General features: G+C 44.9%; 5 protein-coding genes across 7 annotated transcripts in view; 2 read left to right on the top strand and 3 right to left on the bottom strand.

Moving 5' to 3' along the window:
* Window positions 1-3145: 3145 nt before the first annotated feature.
* Window positions 3146-3651, bottom strand: LOC120456125. Its single transcript, XM_039642755.2, has one exon. The coding sequence runs from the start codon at window positions 3564-3566 to the stop codon at window positions 3279-3281; it is 288 nt and encodes a 95-aa protein (XP_039498689.1). The 5' UTR covers window positions 3567-3651; the 3' UTR covers window positions 3146-3278.
* A 2538-nt stretch (window positions 3652-6189) lies between these two features.
* Window positions 6190-10136, bottom strand: LOC120455307 (DNA repair endonuclease XPF). Its single transcript, XM_039641356.1, has 7 exons — window positions 9833-10136; window positions 9613-9774; window positions 8954-9550; window positions 8746-8900; window positions 7864-8684; window positions 6815-7799; window positions 6190-6748 (listed from the first exon to the last, which is right to left on the bottom strand). Exons 1-6 carry the CDS (start codon window positions 10051-10053, stop codon window positions 6858-6860), a joined length of 2898 nt encoding a protein of 965 aa, XP_039497290.1. The 5' UTR covers window positions 10054-10136; the 3' UTR covers window positions 6190-6748; window positions 6815-6857.
* Window positions 10137-10354: 218 nt separating this feature from the next.
* Window positions 10355-12761, top strand: LOC120455309 (bifunctional lysine-specific demethylase and histidyl-hydroxylase NO66). Its single transcript, XM_039641359.2, has one exon. The coding sequence runs from the start codon at window positions 10535-10537 to the stop codon at window positions 12608-12610; it is 2076 nt and encodes a 691-aa protein (XP_039497293.1). The 5' UTR covers window positions 10355-10534; the 3' UTR covers window positions 12611-12761.
* Window positions 12762-12763: 2 nt separating this feature from the next.
* On the bottom strand, window positions 12764-13260 carry LOC120455311 (39S ribosomal protein L33, mitochondrial). The gene is made up of 3 exons (XM_039641361.2): window positions 13102-13260; window positions 12940-13043; window positions 12764-12868 (listed from the first exon to the last, which is right to left on the bottom strand). Exons 1-3 carry the CDS (start codon window positions 13140-13142, stop codon window positions 12819-12821), a joined length of 195 nt encoding a protein of 64 aa, XP_039497295.1. The 5' UTR covers window positions 13143-13260; the 3' UTR covers window positions 12764-12818.
* A 1493-nt stretch (window positions 13261-14753) lies between these two features.
* The window catches only part of LOC120455305 (1-phosphatidylinositol 4,5-bisphosphate phosphodiesterase), a 41792-nt gene continuing 38769 nt past the window's right edge, over window positions 14754-17776 (top strand). For 2 of the 3 annotated variants that reach the window (XM_039641355.1, XM_039641354.1), the window contains exon 1: window positions 14754-15305. The gene's annotated coding sequence lies outside the window, so the exon portion shown is untranslated. The remainder of the gene's footprint in view (window positions 15306-17776) is intronic. The other variant, XM_039641352.1, reaches the window with a different exon arrangement.

Here is a 17776-nt window from a genome sequence, read left to right as displayed (position 1 = left end):
GGCTTTAATCCACGGCTCGATTCCTGGCCAATAACTCACAGGTGCACATGGCACGGGCCAAATGAAATGAAATAATGAAAACAATTTCAACGCTCGTCCATTGAACTGCCATCGGGAGTAGAGGGGGTGCTGGGGCAGGGGGAAGGGGTGGTTCGGAAAGGCTAAACAAGAGCATAGCCAAAGCAATGCAAAGCAAAGAATAAACAAAACTCTCTGGCCAAAGACCTATTAGTTATGCTACATGAGTTTTATGGGTCTTAAGACTTAGCCACCGCCGGACAATCCGGACACGAACTGAGTGGAAATAAGAGAAAATCCAGAAATACCAACAGTGGCTGATGGGGAAAATGAAGGGGGAAAGCAAGAGAGCTGAAAGTCAGGAAAACGGACGAAGGCCCTATTCCTGTGATGCCCATCTATCTGTTTTATGGCCGTAAAAATCGAGTAATTATAAATATCACTTATAACTATTCAAAAAGCAGTTTCTTATGTATGTAATACTTAGAGGTAAGCACTTAAAAAATGAGCTTTTTATTATTCAGTTTTGGCCTCCTGATTCGTTTACCACTGTGCACAGCAGTCTACGTAGTGACGAAGCGACGAAGTACTGTAAGTCTTCTTTACTTAAACTAAAGGGATTGCATTCCAAGTTCTTGAAAACACATGGTGTCCGTTGTGTCCGTAGTTTCGACGTGGCTGATATCAAAACTTTTGCGTGTTGAGGTGCGATCGTCACTAGTGTTAGCCTCGTTAGGAGTTGTTTTTGGCAGCACTGACGTGGTCCAAAACAGAATTGGATACGCTTGCTTTGGGTCGTGTGCCGCCTGATCCCTTCGATTAAAATCATGCTCGGTGCCCTTCGTTACTTAGAGGGTTTATGGCCATCCGTGATTGCACATAAACTTACCTTTTGATGATGTCCAGCCAAGGTTAACTTTAATGCTTGCTTGCTAGCCGCTCTTGTATGTACATTTATGGGAGCACACCAAAGTTGCCTAATTTCTGAAGAAACTAAAGTGCAGTTTGTTGTGAAGGATAACATATCCTTTGTATGCTCGTTTCTGGCCGATTTCCTTTGGGGCGTGCATCTGGTCGCTTTCCGCTTTGCTGCTCGCTTTGTGGCAATCGAAATATCAATGCAAATTATAAGAAATCGCTGGCATCTTCATCCTGCTGCCTTCTAGCTGCGTTCCATTTCCGCAAAATGTCACGTACAGCGAGCGCGCAAAGATGTCCAAAGATGCAACAAACTAAATGTTTCGCCTTTAAAGCTTCTACCATCCGCCGAATATCAAAGGACACAGCAGGGCATCGGGACATCGGGACGACGGCGCCGGAAGCTCTGGCATATTCGCAAAAAGGGAGGCCAGAAGTCGAGGAGGAGTGTGTATATGCCTCCGTTGCATCCTCAGCGAGGTGAGATCGCAGAGTTCCGAAAGCTGACTTCCGGAGTTAGGTATCCCAAACCGAACTAAGCAATTGCTCTGCCACCATGTACCCATTTACTACTATCATAGTACTTTTCAATCGCACTGCTTTCCCTCCTTGACTTTGCTACACCTTGTTACGCTCCCTCTTTCCTATTTTCCCTCTATTTGGATAGCAAAGGGCCATCGCAACTTTGTACTGTCAAATGTCAGCCGCCCGCCTTTCGGCCACGCCCCCTGCTCGATGGCAGCTGGGCGGACGTGACGTCATCGGGCGAGCATCGCGAGTGATGAGCAAAAAAGGCGAAATGTTAAGTCGATGGAAAAAATCAAGTAACACACTGCTTTCCATTTCCAGCACACTTGAACATGCTTCCGCACTTAGGCGAATGCGTGAGGGGGGTGTAGGAGGGGGGCTGTGCTGGTGGGGTGGCAAGGTGGTGCAAGTTCCACACCCCCAACAACCACCACCCACATCCTAAATCAAGTGTGCACTTCACACGCCTTCTAAGCCTCCTATTACTCACTTAGTATGCGTTATTCTCATTAGTGAAGGCGATGGTTTGGGGGGTTGGTGACCTCGACGGGGGCATGGTGACCCCAACGCGGTTCGAAGCATTGATTACGATGGTTAGTGGTTAGTTAAGGTTCAGATTAAGGAGCAACCTGTCAGTTTTTACCCCAAAGATACCTTTCTAATGGCGCTCAACGTGAATCTACATCAAGCCATAATCAAATTTTTGTTTGTACACATCTGCAGCAGCAAGGACACATCGGAGTCCCGGGATTATGGCCCAAAATCCGGATGGTGTGCCAACTGCGAGGTGGCCCCGAAAAAGTGGTCCCAAGGTGAACGCAGAGCAATGCGCGGCCTGCCAGCTGAAAATTTAATTACATCACAATGGAGCGGTGGAGAGGGGGGAGAGAGGGGGAGAGAGGGGGTGGAAATTTGGGGAAAAGTCCGAGCCAAGACAGCGCCACATTTTTCACATTAACGAAATGCTTTTAATTGTGCACTTAACGCTCGTAAAATGTGATTTAATAGTTTCGTCGAATGCCAAAGGGCAGGACTCGGAAAAGAGAACGTTTTTGCTTTCTTTTTGTTTCCTTGGTGGCCAAAAAGGGGGTGTGAATGTCCTTCGCCTGGGCCTCGCCGTTTGCGGATGCGGATGCGGAAGTGAAAATGTAAGTCGACTGCCTTATAAGTGGGCGGAGTTCCTATTTAACCGCAACACAGGCAAACACTTTCTGGCACTCGCAGAAACTACTATCAATGCAAACTACCAATTCCTTCACATTCAATCTGAAAACCTGCAAGATTTCTCGCCGTGCAGCCAGACTCACACAATTACGGATAACTGACAGCCCAATTTGGGGCTGCACATAGGTGCGAGCTTATCGGGGAGTCCATCTCGATGGGAACTCCGTCGCCTGGCTTTGGGGAATTACGGTAAACAATAGAAGGCTGAGGAGGAGTGCTGAAATCAATACGAAGTGGGTCACCAAATGGGTCCCAGTGCGGTCACTTAACCCGGAACGGAGTTCTTAGTTGCCCAGTTCCCCGATGGACAACAAACTGGCGGCATGTCGGGCAATTCCCGTTCAGCAGCAGGATGCCAACGGAAATCTGGTGACACGGAAAGCACACAGAAAGCAAATGCTGGCGACTTCTGTCTGTTTTTGATGAACACTTTTGGCCGAAAAGCATGAGGGCCTACATTTGTGGCATTACACTTTATTTGCAGAACAATTTTGCGCCCAGTTTTGTGGATGCCCCTCGTTTTTCCCAACATCCCATGCCAGACCGACAAGATTCCAGCTCCAACTCCAGCTCCAGCTCCAAAAGATGCACTAAGAACTCCTTAGCATGGCTTGCGCAGTGTGGTGTTTCCCCTTCCTGCCACCAATCGGCTGGGTTTCATCCCAGTAGCCGCAGATCAGCGTAAAGAGGCCCTCCTCCGTGGCCAGGAATCCGTGCATCCAGCCGGCGGTGAGCGTGTTGTCCACCGCCAGGCGCACCTCGTCAACGGTCTTGGCCTCCATCTCGGCCACATAGGTGGCCACCTCGTCCAGGTGGAGTGGTCGATGGAACACGTTGAAGACCTCCAAAATGTGGTCAGCGTAGAGGTAACGTGCCATTACCACATCCAAATCTTAGACTCCTGGGCAAATGCTTGGTGCAAATAGTCCAATCTGTGGAATCTATCTGGTGAGTAATGCTTACTAGGTCTCTAGATTTTATAATTATACCCTATATAACTCAATAAGAGCAAACAAAATATATGGACCTTTAGTTTATTGTATAAACTTTATACACTGCACTTTAGGAATCGCCCTTCCTTGCTGAAACAAGTTTCAGATTTCATTTGGACTTCTACGGTTAGCTGTTTTCCATTTGGCTGCCCCTTTTGGGCGGCCACTTTCCCAGGACCCCACCCACTCCATGGCAAAAGAAGATGGAGACGGGCGATTATATCGTTTACATTTACATTTACACCAACTGCAGGAAAATTGGAGCGCCAGCCATTCCCATTGCCATTTCCCATTTAGTTGTTGGTCGTTTAGCATTCGCATTCACTTCGAGATTTGTCATTTATGATAAGCAGTCTTGCCCTGGAAAAGGCACGATCCACTCATTGTTTAGCGTCCCTTCAAGCCAGGCACCACTGTATACACCGGTGTATACATACATATAACGAAATCACACTGCATTTGGCCCGGCTGCAAATTGAAATTCAGCAGAAAACTGTGGAAAATCTGTGATATCTGTGTGTGGAAATCTGAACAGAGATACATATCATTTGGCACACTAATCGAAAGAAAAATACACAATTAAGCTACGCAGCTCGTAAGTAAAATAAACGTTTTAACAAGTTACTCTGTGCAAATGTGTCTACTTTTCTTTATTGTCCTGCTGCTTTAATAAAATTAGGCAAAAATCGATGAAAAGCCCCTCAGAAATAATTCGACTTTGACTTTGACTAATGAAAGTGCGAAATGTTGCATGCCAAATAAAATGATTGCTTTAGGACATCATTGCATTAAGTACACAGGTATAAGATAAATGGAACAGAATAGAAAGCGAGTTTATATTAAATTCCATTTATTCACTCGGCTGTCTAACTTTCCTTGTAACAGGTCAAATGCCAATCACAGGCACTTTCTCCCTCCAATGGCGCCAATATTTAATGATGCCTGTGGCTAACGATGCGGCTTTTCATTTGCTGGCCATTTAATTTAAGCCGGCGATTTCTGTGCTGGGAAATATGCAAAAACATGCAATTAATTCCGATCAATTATCGAATTAGTCGGGACAACTTTGTTCAATTAATTCATGGAATTTCGGCTAATTTCATTTTGCACTCGACTGAATTTCTTTGTGCTGCCTTTCCTTAAGAGCACTGAATGCGCTCACTAATTAAATAGTAAATTAAGGTTTAAACAAGCAAAGCACTTCTAAGTATTTGGCACCTGGGAAAACTCGCAATAGAAAACAACCAGCCACAAAAACCGAAAAATATAAAAATGTAAGAAGCAGCAAATCAAGGATCCATTCGAAGTTCGGTGAATGAAAATTAACTTTGTCAATGTGGGTGGAAAAAAGCTGCAAAAGGGGGAGGGGGAGCTGCATTGTTTTGGGGTTTTTGGATCAGGTTTCCAATTGTCCATTGATTGAATCGTTTGTTGTGGCCAGGCTGGGGAAGTCGGGAATGGAAATGGAAAATCGAAAACTGAGGAAATGCGGAAAATAACAAGGGGGAAGAGCGGGGCGCGGGGTGAAACCGACACCCCGGGACAAACAAAAATCAGAAGCAGGACAAGAGTGCTGTAATGCAGTTTTAATTGTGCCCCATCCGGTTGGCTCCAACGCCGCCCCCCCCCCCCCTCACCACCCCCCTCAATGCGTTTTCCAGCCAGCAGCTCCTTCCTGACTTTCAGCCCGCTGGCATTTTCCGACTTTCCCGCTCACAAAGCGCTGCCAATTGGCAAATATGCTTTGACACACACCGGAGCGGATCGCATCGGATCGAAAGGCCACAAAGCCAGCCCAAAAGTCCAAGAACCGGACGTTGTGGATTGGATGCACTTGCTCTGAAAAGTACACAAATGGAAATCAGGTGCTTATCACGCTTCATTTTATCCATACTACCTGCATTCGCATAATATGCTTTCAGATATGCTTTAGATTAAACTTTATATAATATTTGAAACTAAGAACTCTTCGTTGATATATCTTCAGAATCAAACGAATTAACATTTATATAATGATGACTTCACATCCATTCTTTCTGTGCATGCAGCAACAGCAAGTTAGTGTGCGTGTGTGTGTGTGGACAAGAATTCCCGGCTCATTCCGGAGGACGTGGCAGCCGGACCCGGAGATAATGCCAACAATCAGAAACACGCTCTAAGCGCGCTTTGCCCAATGATGCGCAACAAAAACCGAACGCAAACACGAAACTGGGAAACTATACAGATGGAACTTTGCTGAATTTTGGATGCACTACAATCTAGTTATAAATTCGAGTAGATTCAAGCCAAACAAGGAGCAATCAATAATTTGCGAAACGATATTCCCTTAATTGGCAATCAAACCTAGCATGATGCCACTTAATTTCTAGCTGATGGGCAATTACCTCGCTTATTTCGCGATATTTCAGTCGGCAACCAAATTGGGTTTCCCGTATCTAAAAAGGATTTCCATGTGTGTTTGCGATGGGGGCGCAGCGCTTAGAGTTCACTGCCCATCAATAGTCAGACGTTTAAATCCATCATGAAAATATATTACTTAATATTTACTTATGGACATTAAGAGAATTTCTTTTATAGACTTCACTGGTTCGCTGCTATCTGCAGGTGGATACAAAATTCCGTTTATAGCTGCTTGTAGCACATGCTCTGTCTGCTGTTAATGCTGCAGGTGTTCTGTCGAAGGGAAGTCCTGCGGGAGGGGAGGTGTGCAAACAGACGGCCAGTGCGGGGGCAATTAAAAATTTATTGAAAATTGATTTTTAAGCGCTCATCCCCGATGGCACTGGCACTGGCACTGACTGCAGACGCAGTGTGCATCCCCAGCGGTCAGCGCAGTTTTCAATTGTCAACGTTGTCTGACGACCAGACAGTCACTCACCCCCATCTGCATCCGCATCCACATCCCGCAGCCCATTCCCAAGTCGACTTAATTGCAACGTTTAAAAAATTTCCATAATTTTGCGCTGTTTGTGTGCTCGGCTCTTCAGAGCCGCGAGTTCTGGTTGTCCTGCTCCTCCTGCCATTCATCCTCCTCCTCATGGTTATATTCCGCAGCCCGTATCTGGAAACTATTAATACATAAATGTGTAATTAATTAAATCATAATCAAAGAGGAAGGCAAAGTAAGAGCATACATTATATGTTTGTACTTTTAAAGTCTGTCCATCCCCTAGATCCTCATCGGCGACCCCTTCTCGATGCGGCTGCCGCCATTCTGAAGCGATTGTGCGATCCGGCGCCAAATTGCTTGCTAGCTGCCAGCAGCGCCGTCGAGCCAACCACCTCGTCCTTCTCCGGCAGATGGGCCACATGCAGGATATCGTAGAGCAGCTTGGCGCTCTCCTGCGACTGCAGCAGCTCCTCCAGCTCCTTTTGGCTGCGCAGCAACAATTGCCGCAGGCTGCCGCCCTTCCGGAGCAATCCGTGTATATTCCGCGTGTGAACGCCGGGCAGCCGTAGCAGAAAATCGTAAATGCCGCTGTTGAAGTGCAGTTGCTCGCCCGCCGTTGGTTCGTCGCTGCCCAAGGCCGCCGCCGTTTGGGGATCTGGTTCCGGTTTTCCCAGCTTCAGCTCCTCAAAGAGCTGGGCAGTGGCATACGGACTGGGCGACCAAATGAGTCGCAGCTTGGGAAAATGCAACGTGAGGAGCTGTAGTTTCTGTACAATATCTGCGTTGGCCATGCTGGTCTGCTGGGATAACATGAATTTGCCCTGAAGATGAAAGGGCTTATTCTGATCGAACTCGATCAGAAGGATGGGCTTGGCATAATGTCGCTGCATCTGCACGCATTGGTTGTACAATCTTCCCGAGTTCAGAGACCCAATCAAATCGGAAATGGACTTTCGCTCCACACAAATTTCTGGTGTGAGTATATAATCGCCAATCGTAATGGTTAAGGGCAATACTTCAAGACCACGCTTGTGAATCAAACAGGGCAGATCTGAGCGGAACTCGCGCATATCCACAATCACTTTTGGCGTCTCCTTGGGCGCCTGAGGAGCTTGCCCACCTGCTTGACGACTCTTGGCATTCTCGTCCGTCAATTCATCGTCGTAATTCTTCAATAACAAGAACGCTTCATCTGTCTTTCCATCCTGATACTTTGGAATCACCATTTTCTGTAAGAAGGTAGCGAAAAATGATTGTCATGACATCAAGCAATATATTCTCTGCTAAACTCACACTTTTAGTGTCGATGATGAACTCGAAGGCTGCCTTATCGCGACGCAAGCTGGTCAGATAGGCTTGCTCCTCCACTGTGCGTGCATGGATCAGGAAATACACTTTCATGCGTTCAGCAGGCGGCAGACGACGCCTGGCTTCAAAGACCTCCAATTGCCGAATGGCCGTCACGTTCATGTTGTACATGACCACATAGTGCGGCTGCAGTTGCTCCAGCATGCGCTCCAGTGCCATGGAACCCTCCCTCTCCGTTTTAAAGGTCTGCAAGCAAATGTAGGGCTGATAGGGAACACTGGCCAGTGCCGCAGTGACATCAAATTGTTCTAGTTCTGGTATGGTCTCGAACATGGACACATCCGGATCGGGTTTAATGTCTATTGCAGGCTCGATTTCCACGGGTTGCGTCATGGTGAGCATGTAACTCTCCTCGAAGTGCTGGCCCTCCGTTTCCGATTCGCTTAATAGCTGGGCCAGTTCATCCATACCAGCTGGAGGTGGCTGAGAACCAGAAACCTCTTCCTTACGGGTCTCCTTGTTGGAGGAAACATCCTTTGTAGCTGCTCCCCTAGTTTGGCTCTCTTTGGCGTAGTTGTCACTGAGTTTGCCCACCGGCACTTCATGATGCAATGCCTGCTGGAGCAGAAAACGTGGGCCGCCTTGCGTGAGATACTGTTTCAACTGATGACATGTACGTGCGTCCTGGCAGAGGATCAGAACTTTCGGTTGCTCCGATTGCCTGCACCGTTGCATATCACCGGGTATTTCCTTGGTGAGCAGATCCGTAAGAGTTTGCCATTTGGGACACGGCTCCGGTTCGAACTCTATGCAAGTAATGGAATCATTATGATGGCTAATGCTTAATGTTTATGGTGATTTGCGTACCCTGCTGCCCGTTGAAAACACGCTGCCTGGATAACTTGAAGATCTGTTCGGCGGCGTCTAGTAAAGTCCATCCCGAGTTGCTCAGGGCGTACTCCGTGCTCCGATAGCGTTTCATAAAGGCATAGGCGCTCACAGCATCGTGGTACATGGTGGAGCTAACAAAGTTGGACAATAGGAAATCAAAATGAAGTGCAACTTTTATACTTACATCATTAAACTGCGCAGGATCTTAAGATCCGCTACTATTAGCTTTGTCTGGGAATTAAGCTGATGCCAGATGCAATCCAGCTGCGCCTGCAGGATCTTGTGGAACGTTTTGGTCACACAGTTCTCCACGGTGACGGCCTCCATGTCCACAGTACGATTGATCCGCTTGATCTCCTGCACTAGGAAGTTCATTATCTCTAGAATGTGCGATTGAATGGATGTTATGCTCTGACTAATTGGAACATGCATCTCGATTGATTGTATCTTCCATGGCTGCAAGACGGCACGCACGCTCTCATGGAAACGGGGCCAGATATACAATTGCTTTACGAACAGATTGCGCATGGTCCGCTCCACATGCGAGTATCCAATGGTGAAGGCCTCCGGGCTGCTGGAGAAAGCCTTCACGAATCCGGTTTTGTTCTTCTGACGGTACAATCGCAAGGCGAATGCCTCCTGGCAACTTTCGATTATGGTGTGCGCCCGCATCACAATGATTCCGCTGATCAGCTCGATGGGAATTCGCTGCTTCAGCAGATCCACCACCAGGATGCGCGTGCTGATGAACTGCAGCCCGCCTTCCAGATATACGCGCTCTCTATTAGCAGTACATTAATAATAAACAAGAGTTATTTTCTTGTGAGTATTGTAAGCGCTTACCTTTCGGTGGCCGTGTTGGCCACTTCGTGGACGTATTTCGGTTCCATTTTGGATTTGTAATACTGCTCCTCCCAGTCGGAACTGTTGATCACAAGCACCAGATTACCAGAATCGCTGTAGGCCTTAAGGATACTGATTACAACGCGGTCGTAGTTCAGACCCCTTTGGGAGTTAAAAATCTGGATTAGTCGGAACCACAGTGATGGCACACACGACTTACTTGGCGCAAACCAGAAGACCATCGGCCTCGACCAAATCGAGAAACATTTGTTTTTCGTAGTCGAGAAGGATTATGTTTTTGCTCTTTAAATACTCCTCTACATCCTCTTCCCCCTGTGGTGCGGGATCGGCGATTGTTTCCAGCAGCTTGACGGGCTCCACTTTCTCCGGCAGTTCATTTTCTGCCCCTTTATCGGCATTTTCCGCACCCGAATCGGACATAACGAAATCAATTCTCCAAGGATTTAATTTCGCAAATCTGCCGGCTTTATCAGCTGTTTGTGGTTATCGGTAGGGGGTTGTTGCAGCGCTGCCAGACTGCCTGGAAATGGTTTGCAAGCAACAAAGTACGGCTGTTACTACATATTAAAACATTTGTTTTTAAGTAAGTCAAGATTTATTAATTTTCGTATGCACCGCAATTACTTAGCTTTAGTAAGCAATTTTGTAAAGGCTGATCATACCCTTACCCTGTTCCTAGATATGGCAACTCTTACCACCTTTCGCTCGCAAAAGTCATCGATAAGCCGCCGGCGATAATATCAGTAAAGGAAGGCACGTGCAGTATAGTTTAAAATACTGTCATTATGTGTCAAAAATAAGCCTTGTCATTCTGTTACTTGTCTTGTTCATAAGTACGAGCAAATAGCTCTTAAAGGCGTTGTTAACAAAAACCCCATATCGTTAAGAAAGAAGCTGCAAAATGGATAAGGCGTCCACTTCTTCCGCTAACCGCGCTAGCTTCCAGGGCAATCACAAAACTCAAAAAAGCCCAAATAACGGTAAAGCTAAAGCCAAGAAATCGCCCAATACAGATATAAATGTAGCTGATGTCGAGATGCTATTGAATCCGAGCTCCAATTTGACCAAGGAGCAGAAGGAAAGGCGCAAAATGATGGAGGGCTTTGTGACCAAACAATTCGAACGCGCTGAAAACGAATCTGAAGGATCCGACATAGACACCAGTGCATCCACATCGAATAAGGGCAAGTCGAAGGCAGCCAGGCCCACAGATCGCAAGCGACGTCTTCAGGCTGAAGATTCGCCACCGGCGGATGCCAATAATAATAATACCAAAAATGGTAAGGACGATAAGGTGTCCAAGGAATCTGCCTCTACCCAAGGGGCCAGCGCCACCAAACGCAAGCCACCGCGCAGTCAGGGACTAGAGCACACCTCGCCGATCCAGGTGAATGGCAAGGCTTTGGCCTGCCCTTTGGTGCGAAAGTCCCTGCCGGCAGCCGGTGCTTCTGGTGCCTCAGGTCCCGCCAAATCCTGTCCATTGCCGGAGAAGCGCAAGTCATTGCCCGCAGGAGCGGCCAAGTCCAAAAGCCCAGTCATTAAGCAGGAAGCCCTCGAAGAGGCCAGCAATGAAGCCCTCGAAGAGGCCAGCAATGAAGACCAGCTCTTAGCGCCGCCAAAAGAAACCCACAAAACCGACAGCATCGAAGAGGGTCGTCGTGTCCTCCAGTGGTTACTCAATCCCATCAAAGTCAATAACTTCTTCGACGACTTTTGGGAGCACACCGCCTGCGTGGTGCAGCGCAAGAATCCCCATTACTACAGCAAGCTTATATCATTTAAGATGATTGACGAAGTGCTGGTTCGCCATCGCTTGGACTTCACCATTAACGTGGATGTGACCACGTACAAGAATGGCAAGCGTGAGACGCTGAATCCCGAGGGCCGTGCCTTGCCACCAGTTGTATGGGGCTTGTATTCGGAAGGTTGCAGCATTCGCATACTGAATCCATCTACCTATCTGGGGGGATTGCGTCATGTGTGCAGCATTATGCAGGAGTTCTTTCACTGCTTGGTGGGGGCAAATGTCTACCTAACCCCGCCAAATAGCCAGGGCTTTGCGCCCCATTACGATGACATCGAGGCCTTCGTGATCCAAGTGGAGGGACGCAAGCGCTGGCGTTTGTACGAGCCACCCTCTGGTGCCGATCAGCTGTGCAGGAACTCGTCGTGCAACTTTGATCAAGAGCAGCTGGGTGAGCCCATACTTGATGAGGTCTTGGAAGCCGGCGATTTGCTGTATTTTCCCAGAGGCACCGTTCACCAGGCCATCACCGAGGAGGAACAGCACTCGCTACACATTACCTTGAGCGTGTACCAACAGCAGGCATACGCCAATCTCCTTGAGAAACTAATGCCCATTGTTCTCAAGAAGGCCATCAAACAAAGTGTCGCCTTGCGTCGCGGCTTGCCGCTGCACACATTTCACGTATTGGGCGAGGCCCAAAGGGCTAATCGCAGCGATTCGCGCAATCAGCTGGTGGAGAATGTGCAGAAGCTGGTGACCAAGCACTTGATGCCCTCCGCACAGGACATTGATGAGGCCGTCGATCAGCTGGCCAAGAAGTTCCAGCACGAGGCCCTGCCACCGATCATTCTGCCCGAGGAGCAGGTGCGCACCGTTTTCGGGTCGCGCAGTACCGCCGATGAGCAGGGTAACGCCATCTGCGACTACGAGTTCGACACGAAGACATCCGTGCGCTTGCTGCGCGCCAATATCCTGCGTCTGGTGACCGAGGAGGATGGCAGCGTGAGGATCTATCACCATGTGGATAATGGCTTCGAGTACTGCAAGTACGAGCCCATTTTCATGGAGATTCTGCCGGAGGAAGCTGCTGCCGTTGAACTGCTCATATCAGCATATCCATACTACCTGACCGTCGGTCAGTTGCCATTGGACTCCGCTGCTCGTAAGGTGGAGGTCGTCACCGCCCTATGGGAACGTGGCCTTCTTATGACCGAGAATCCATTTAAATAGGAGGGAATCAAAAGCGAGGTGCTCATCACTAGAATTATTATCCATGCAAATGTTTCTCTAGAAGAACCATAAAACATTTTTTTTTGTATAAACTTGTAATCAGATTTGTAATGCTCAAATTCTGCAAAAATTAAACCACATTATTCATCTATCTTTGATTTTTTTGATGGTTTTAACTTTAATTTCTTCACTAACAAAAAATGGTTTCTTACGCGCTGCGGATTTTCTTGCGTTCGCGATAAAGGCTATCCTGTTGAACTGAAAAAAACACATTGGAATCAGTAAAATGCGTCAAATCTTTGATAAATCTGTAAAAAGGCAGCACTCACTGTACGGATCGAACCGTATTATCTCCAATTTGTCGGCCAAACGATCGCGAAAAGCATTATACTGATGTCCACTGACCACACTTTCCAGCACGACCATGATTCGCCTGCAAAAACGGGTAGTAATACCAAGAAAGAAACACTTTGGCAAGCATGATCACTTACTTGCTCTTAACCTTCTTGAATAAAACGTTCGTCAGGCGCATTTTGATTCAGTATATTGGGATAATGCAGTAAAATAATGGAGTTATGCCGCAGAAGTTGTTGTGCAAGCAAGACGATAGAACGGAAAACAGCTGACTCTGCTTATCGATTATCCGATAACCGGTGCGGAGCTGCCGGCTGTTTGTTTTTATCCGCGTATTTTCAAAAACCCCCAATGACCGATTGCGACTGGTGTAGTGTAGCTTTTGATTTTACTGCAATAATATTTAAAGCGTTAAAGTAATATCTCAGGGCAAAGACATTAGAATAACAAGATGCGTAACGGCCATACATTGGTTTTGCACTATGCAGCCACTTTTTTGGTGACGACCAAAATTGTTCTCTTTTCGCTCGCCTAAAATCGAGAGCGTTAAAATCTAAAAATAGAATTGTCTTGCTTGTATGAGTAAAAACAATAAAGGAGATCGTGTGCATGTGTGCGTGCTTATGCTAGAAGACGATTTTAGGGCAGAAATCAATTTTGATCTAAGAAAAAAATTTGATTAATGTTTTGGTCAATTTCGTAATTCGTAACTCTTATGGTTTGAAAGAAGTTTTTTATACACGTTACTCGTAGAGCATTTTTCACCACCCATAATTGCTCGCTTTTTTAAAAATATCAAAATAAAATATAAAAAAATAATTTAAGTGAATCTTATTTGCAATTTAAATACTGAAAATTGGTAATTTTTATACTAGTAATTTGACTAAATAACTATAGTAAATAATTAAAACGTATACAAAGTAAATTATTAAAACTACTGTAATTTAAAACAAAGAACAACAAACGAAAAGAAATTACATTTAAAATATTTCATAAAAAAATTTATAAACTAAAATATTATTTATAAAATAAATAAAAATATGGAACTCTTTATTGCAAAATTGATTTCATTGATGCACGAAGTGCGGACATAAGCACCGAAGAATCATTGACGTCTTATATTTTTCACACGTCGCACGCTGAATACTCTAATGAAAACTATTCTAATATAAAATCATATTTGAAAATTATTATGCATTATTAGGTACAAAGATTGTGCTACTATTATTTCTATGTTGAATTTAAGTAATTGTTATGTTAAGGCAATGCAAAACTAGAGTTTTTAAGTGGTGGCAATTTATAAAAAATAATATAGATTTAAAGTCTAAGAACTTCTAAAATGAAGGGCATATTTTGTCATTTTTACAATGCATGTGCATACGTATGCACCAATACAGTGGTCAGCTGTCGCTGTATGCGTACAAGAGAGCTGCTGGCTCTAGAGCTCTCCGCTCTCTGGCTTTTGAACAAAATTTCGAGAGAGCCTGGAGCCACCACGAAAAAATTGTGTGCAAAAAATTCGTATGGCGTTACGCATCTTGTTATTCTAATGTCTTTGCTCAGGGTGAACGCAAACTTTTAAAGCCGACATAAAAGCTCTCCACTGTTAAAAGTTAACATAGAGCAATGTCTGCTGTAAGCGACGAATGGGTTCGAGTCTTTGCTAAGGATCGTGTCCGCGATACTGGTTTACAGTAGCTTATCGATAACCAAGCGAAAGCATAAAAATATATCGGCGAGAAATATCGATGCTCGATGCATTCGATGCTTTTTTACATCACTAACACTCGTGCGAAACGGACGCGAATTTTCATTTGTGCTGCGGAAACCAACAACAACAGACAAAATAAAAACAAACGAAAAAAAAACGGTCAAAATTCCGGGTAAAAAACTGAAGCGTTGAAAATTAAAACAAAACAAAAATAGACGAACTAAAAGCTCAGACAAACGGCGCAAAGTGAAGTCCTTTGTGGGCGAAACCGAAAAATAAAATAAATCAGAGCCACACGCGCTTTTTGTCACTCCTTTTCGCCTTGCGCTCTTGTTTTCCTTTTTTTTTAGTTGGTTTCCCAAGAATTTCTCGGACTAGCCGTGGTAAACAAGACTCATTTTTTTACGGTGTAAGTTTTTTGAAAGTGCAAAGAACCTAACAAGAAAAAGATAACACAAAAACAGAAACTAAAAACCAAAGAGTGGCAACAACAAACCAACAAAACGGAATCAAAGTCAAACAAACGAACGCACCGTCAGATGCGAAGGAAGCTTCAAAAGAGAGACAAGAGCGAAAAAAGGAAAAAAGGAGGTGGCAAAAGGCAAGGAGAGGAGAGTTGAAGAATCTAAGGTAGGAGCGGATTGCGAAAAATGCGTGTGTTTTGTTGATTTGTATATTCAAAAGTTCTATGTTTCCGGGGGTTGCAAAAACGAAATTAGTTTTTAAAGCCAGCCTTAGAGCCAATTTACCAGAATTTCGAATGCAGCACAGCACATTGGCAGTCATTTGGGTCTTAAGTGAATCAGTATCAACTAACGACGAATTCAAATAATTTTAAACAAATAAATACTCCTTGATAAGAATGGTAATGTGATCCATGTGTAAGTTGTTAAATTATTTTCAAAGCGTTTTGTGCTGATGAAAAGACCGCGGTATTAGTTTTTGATTGTTTATAGATCGTTCTCCGTGCTTAAAGAGAAAAGTTAAGGAAAGTTAAGTTTTCTTTGTTTATTTTGTTAAAGGCATCAACAGAATCAAATATCCAACAGTATGTAATCAGTTGAAGTCATTGGGTGCCTGGGAGTACATACCAGTTTCGTTCTGTGCACCTGGTAAAATGAGGGGGGATTTTTCAAAAGCGATCGGATCGGAATCCAAATTGTAAATGATTTACCAAAACGTAATCTTGGCCGTAAAGATGGGCATGAAATTGCTAAAACAGGGGTGGTGGGGCAAGTGAAGGGACGAAGGAGGAGCAGGTGAAACACATAAACAAACAAGTGCGCGAGGGGGGCAACGCAAATACATAAGTAAATGAATAAATAATATAAAGAAAATATTAAATTAGAAGAAATTTACTTGCGCGCACGCCGACGCAAACACGAATGCAAGGGGGTGGGGTTGGGAAGGTGGAGGGGAAAAGCACACATAGAATTGAAGCATTCAAATTTACACACGAAAAAAACGATGTCGGCAGAGCAAACAACAATTTGCCCGTTTTCTCGCTCGCACCCATCGGCACCTGGTCATCGCACCTCGCTCGCACTTACTATGGCCACTTGTTTTGCCCTCTGTCGACGTCAACACAGCCACTGTGCACTTAAAAAAAATCTCAAGACATTGCACACGAAATTTTTAAGCCTCTTTATGAATTTTATATATGTATGTATGCAAACATTTCTCTATATAAGACAACATTTTAATCGACAAATTTAACATTTTGAAATGTTTGGACCACTGAGTAATTCCCCACTGTCATTTAAAAATAACAAAAAATGATTCACGACCGAAAAAAACACAAAATAGAGATGAACCACCATATATTTTAATACACCCAATTCGTATTTAGGTATATCAATTTATATTTATAAAAAACAAAAACTCATATTTTTCATCTGTTATTAGAGTTGGATATGTGCATTATCCATGCTTTACTGTAGTACTACGTAGAGTACTTTTTGTGCCAAGTGTGGCGATCAGAAGCTTTATTCTGCTTCTCCCTCATTTCCTTTTGTTTGTTTGAACTGCAACCGAGCGAAAGGGGGCGTGCCAGTGGGCGGTGGGTGGCATGGGATTGTGCAATAAAGCTACAATAATAAAATAACAAACAAACCGTTAAGGCGAACGCCGTCGCACACTCATCGCACCAACACAAACGCACCATAGGTGTGTTGTTGCACGAGTGGTGAGGGAAAGAGAGGGGAAGGGAGGCTAACCATCAAGAATCATATTTGCACTTGCTCTCTCGCACGATCATCACCCACGCAGAAAGAGAGCAGCAGAGAGCGCCGGTACAGTGGTCACTGGTCGCGCGTAGATGGCCAAACAAAAGGACACTCAGAACTTTCGTAGTCCCCTGTTGAGTTTAATAGCATATTGTTTAGTCTCTTCCATTTTCATCTCCACCGTCTCCACCGATAGGCCACACTGTACTTGAGATAAAAGTTCTCCGTTGCTGGCTCTCCGTTCTCAGTTGGTCAGTGGTCGTCCGCCAGAGCTTTTCCCGTTAGTCCGCTCGCATAATATAATACGCGATAAACAAGGCAACACAGGGAGAGAGCGAATCAGCAACGTGTTTCGTTTTGGTTTTAATTTCGGTTTTGTTTGCCGCATTGCCCATTGTTGTTACCCTTCATTTTTTTTATGTGTACATTTTCAATGCAACATCTAATTTTTTGCAGTGGCTTTGAGCTTCTGTTCCAGTGATAAATACAAAATAAGTGCAACCAAATACAGCCGGGTGTCACCTGTTGTGAGTACAATTAAGGAAACACCAAGAGAGCGGGAGACCGAGAGAGTGAGAGAACGGGAGAACGAGCCGACTGATCAAACTGTAAATCTAGCAATGCTCTTCAAACTGAAATTCGCAAGGCGGGAAAAAAAACAAACAAATATAAATAAACAAAAATAACAAACAAAAATAGGTAGCAAAAGCAGAAACAACACAAGCCGAAGACAATAATTAATTAAATACATACGTAAGTTAAACACTCAAGCCGACACGAACTATGATCAGGGCACTGAGAGAAAAAGTAGTGCAAGTGTTAGCTATTGCAAAATGAACTGAGTAATACTATAACTAGACCAGAAATAATTCCATG

The sequence above is a fragment of the Drosophila santomea genome, chromosome X (genome assembly GCF_016746245.2).
Source record: "Drosophila santomea strain STO CAGO 1482 chromosome X, Prin_Dsan_1.1, whole genome shotgun sequence".
NCBI lineage: Eukaryota > Metazoa > Arthropoda > Insecta > Diptera > Drosophilidae > Drosophila > Drosophila santomea.
Note: the sequence above shows the minus strand (reverse complement) of the source record. Positions and strands in the feature narration are given on the sequence as shown.

What these genes read in the sequence shown, in the direction of transcription:
- LOC120456125 (XM_039642755.2), bottom strand. Translation starts at nt 3,566, where the DNA reads ATGGCACGTTACCTCTACGCTGACCACATTTTGGAGGTCTTCAACGTG.
- LOC120455307 (XM_039641356.1), bottom strand. Translation starts at nt 10,053, where the DNA reads ATGTCCGATTCGGGTGCGGAAAATGCCGATAAAGGGGCAGAAAATGAA. An exon ending in ATCCTGCGCAGTTTAATGAT is followed by an intron (nt 8,901 to 8,953) that starts GTAAGTATAAAA and finishes CAACTTTGTTAG; the next exon opens with CTCCACCATGTACCACGATG. An exon ending in TCATCATCGACACTAAAAGT is followed by an intron (nt 7,800 to 7,863) that starts GTGAGTTTAGCA and finishes ACCTTCTTACAG; the next exon opens with AAAATGGTGATTCCAAAGTA.
- LOC120455309 (XM_039641359.2), top strand. Translation starts at nt 10,535, where the DNA reads ATGGATAAGGCGTCCACTTCTTCCGCTAACCGCGCTAGCTTCCAGGGC.
- LOC120455311 (XM_039641361.2), bottom strand. Translation starts at nt 13,142, where the DNA reads ATGCGCCTGACGAACGTTTTATTCAAGAAGGTTAAGAGCAA. An exon ending in TTCAAGAAGGTTAAGAGCAA is followed by an intron (nt 13,044 to 13,101) that starts GTAAGTGATCAT and finishes CCGTTTTTGCAG; the next exon opens with GCGAATCATGGTCGTGCTGG. An exon ending in AATACGGTTCGATCCGTACA is followed by an intron (nt 12,869 to 12,939) that starts GTGAGTGCTGCC and finishes TGTTTTTTTCAG; the next exon opens with TTCAACAGGATAGCCTTTAT.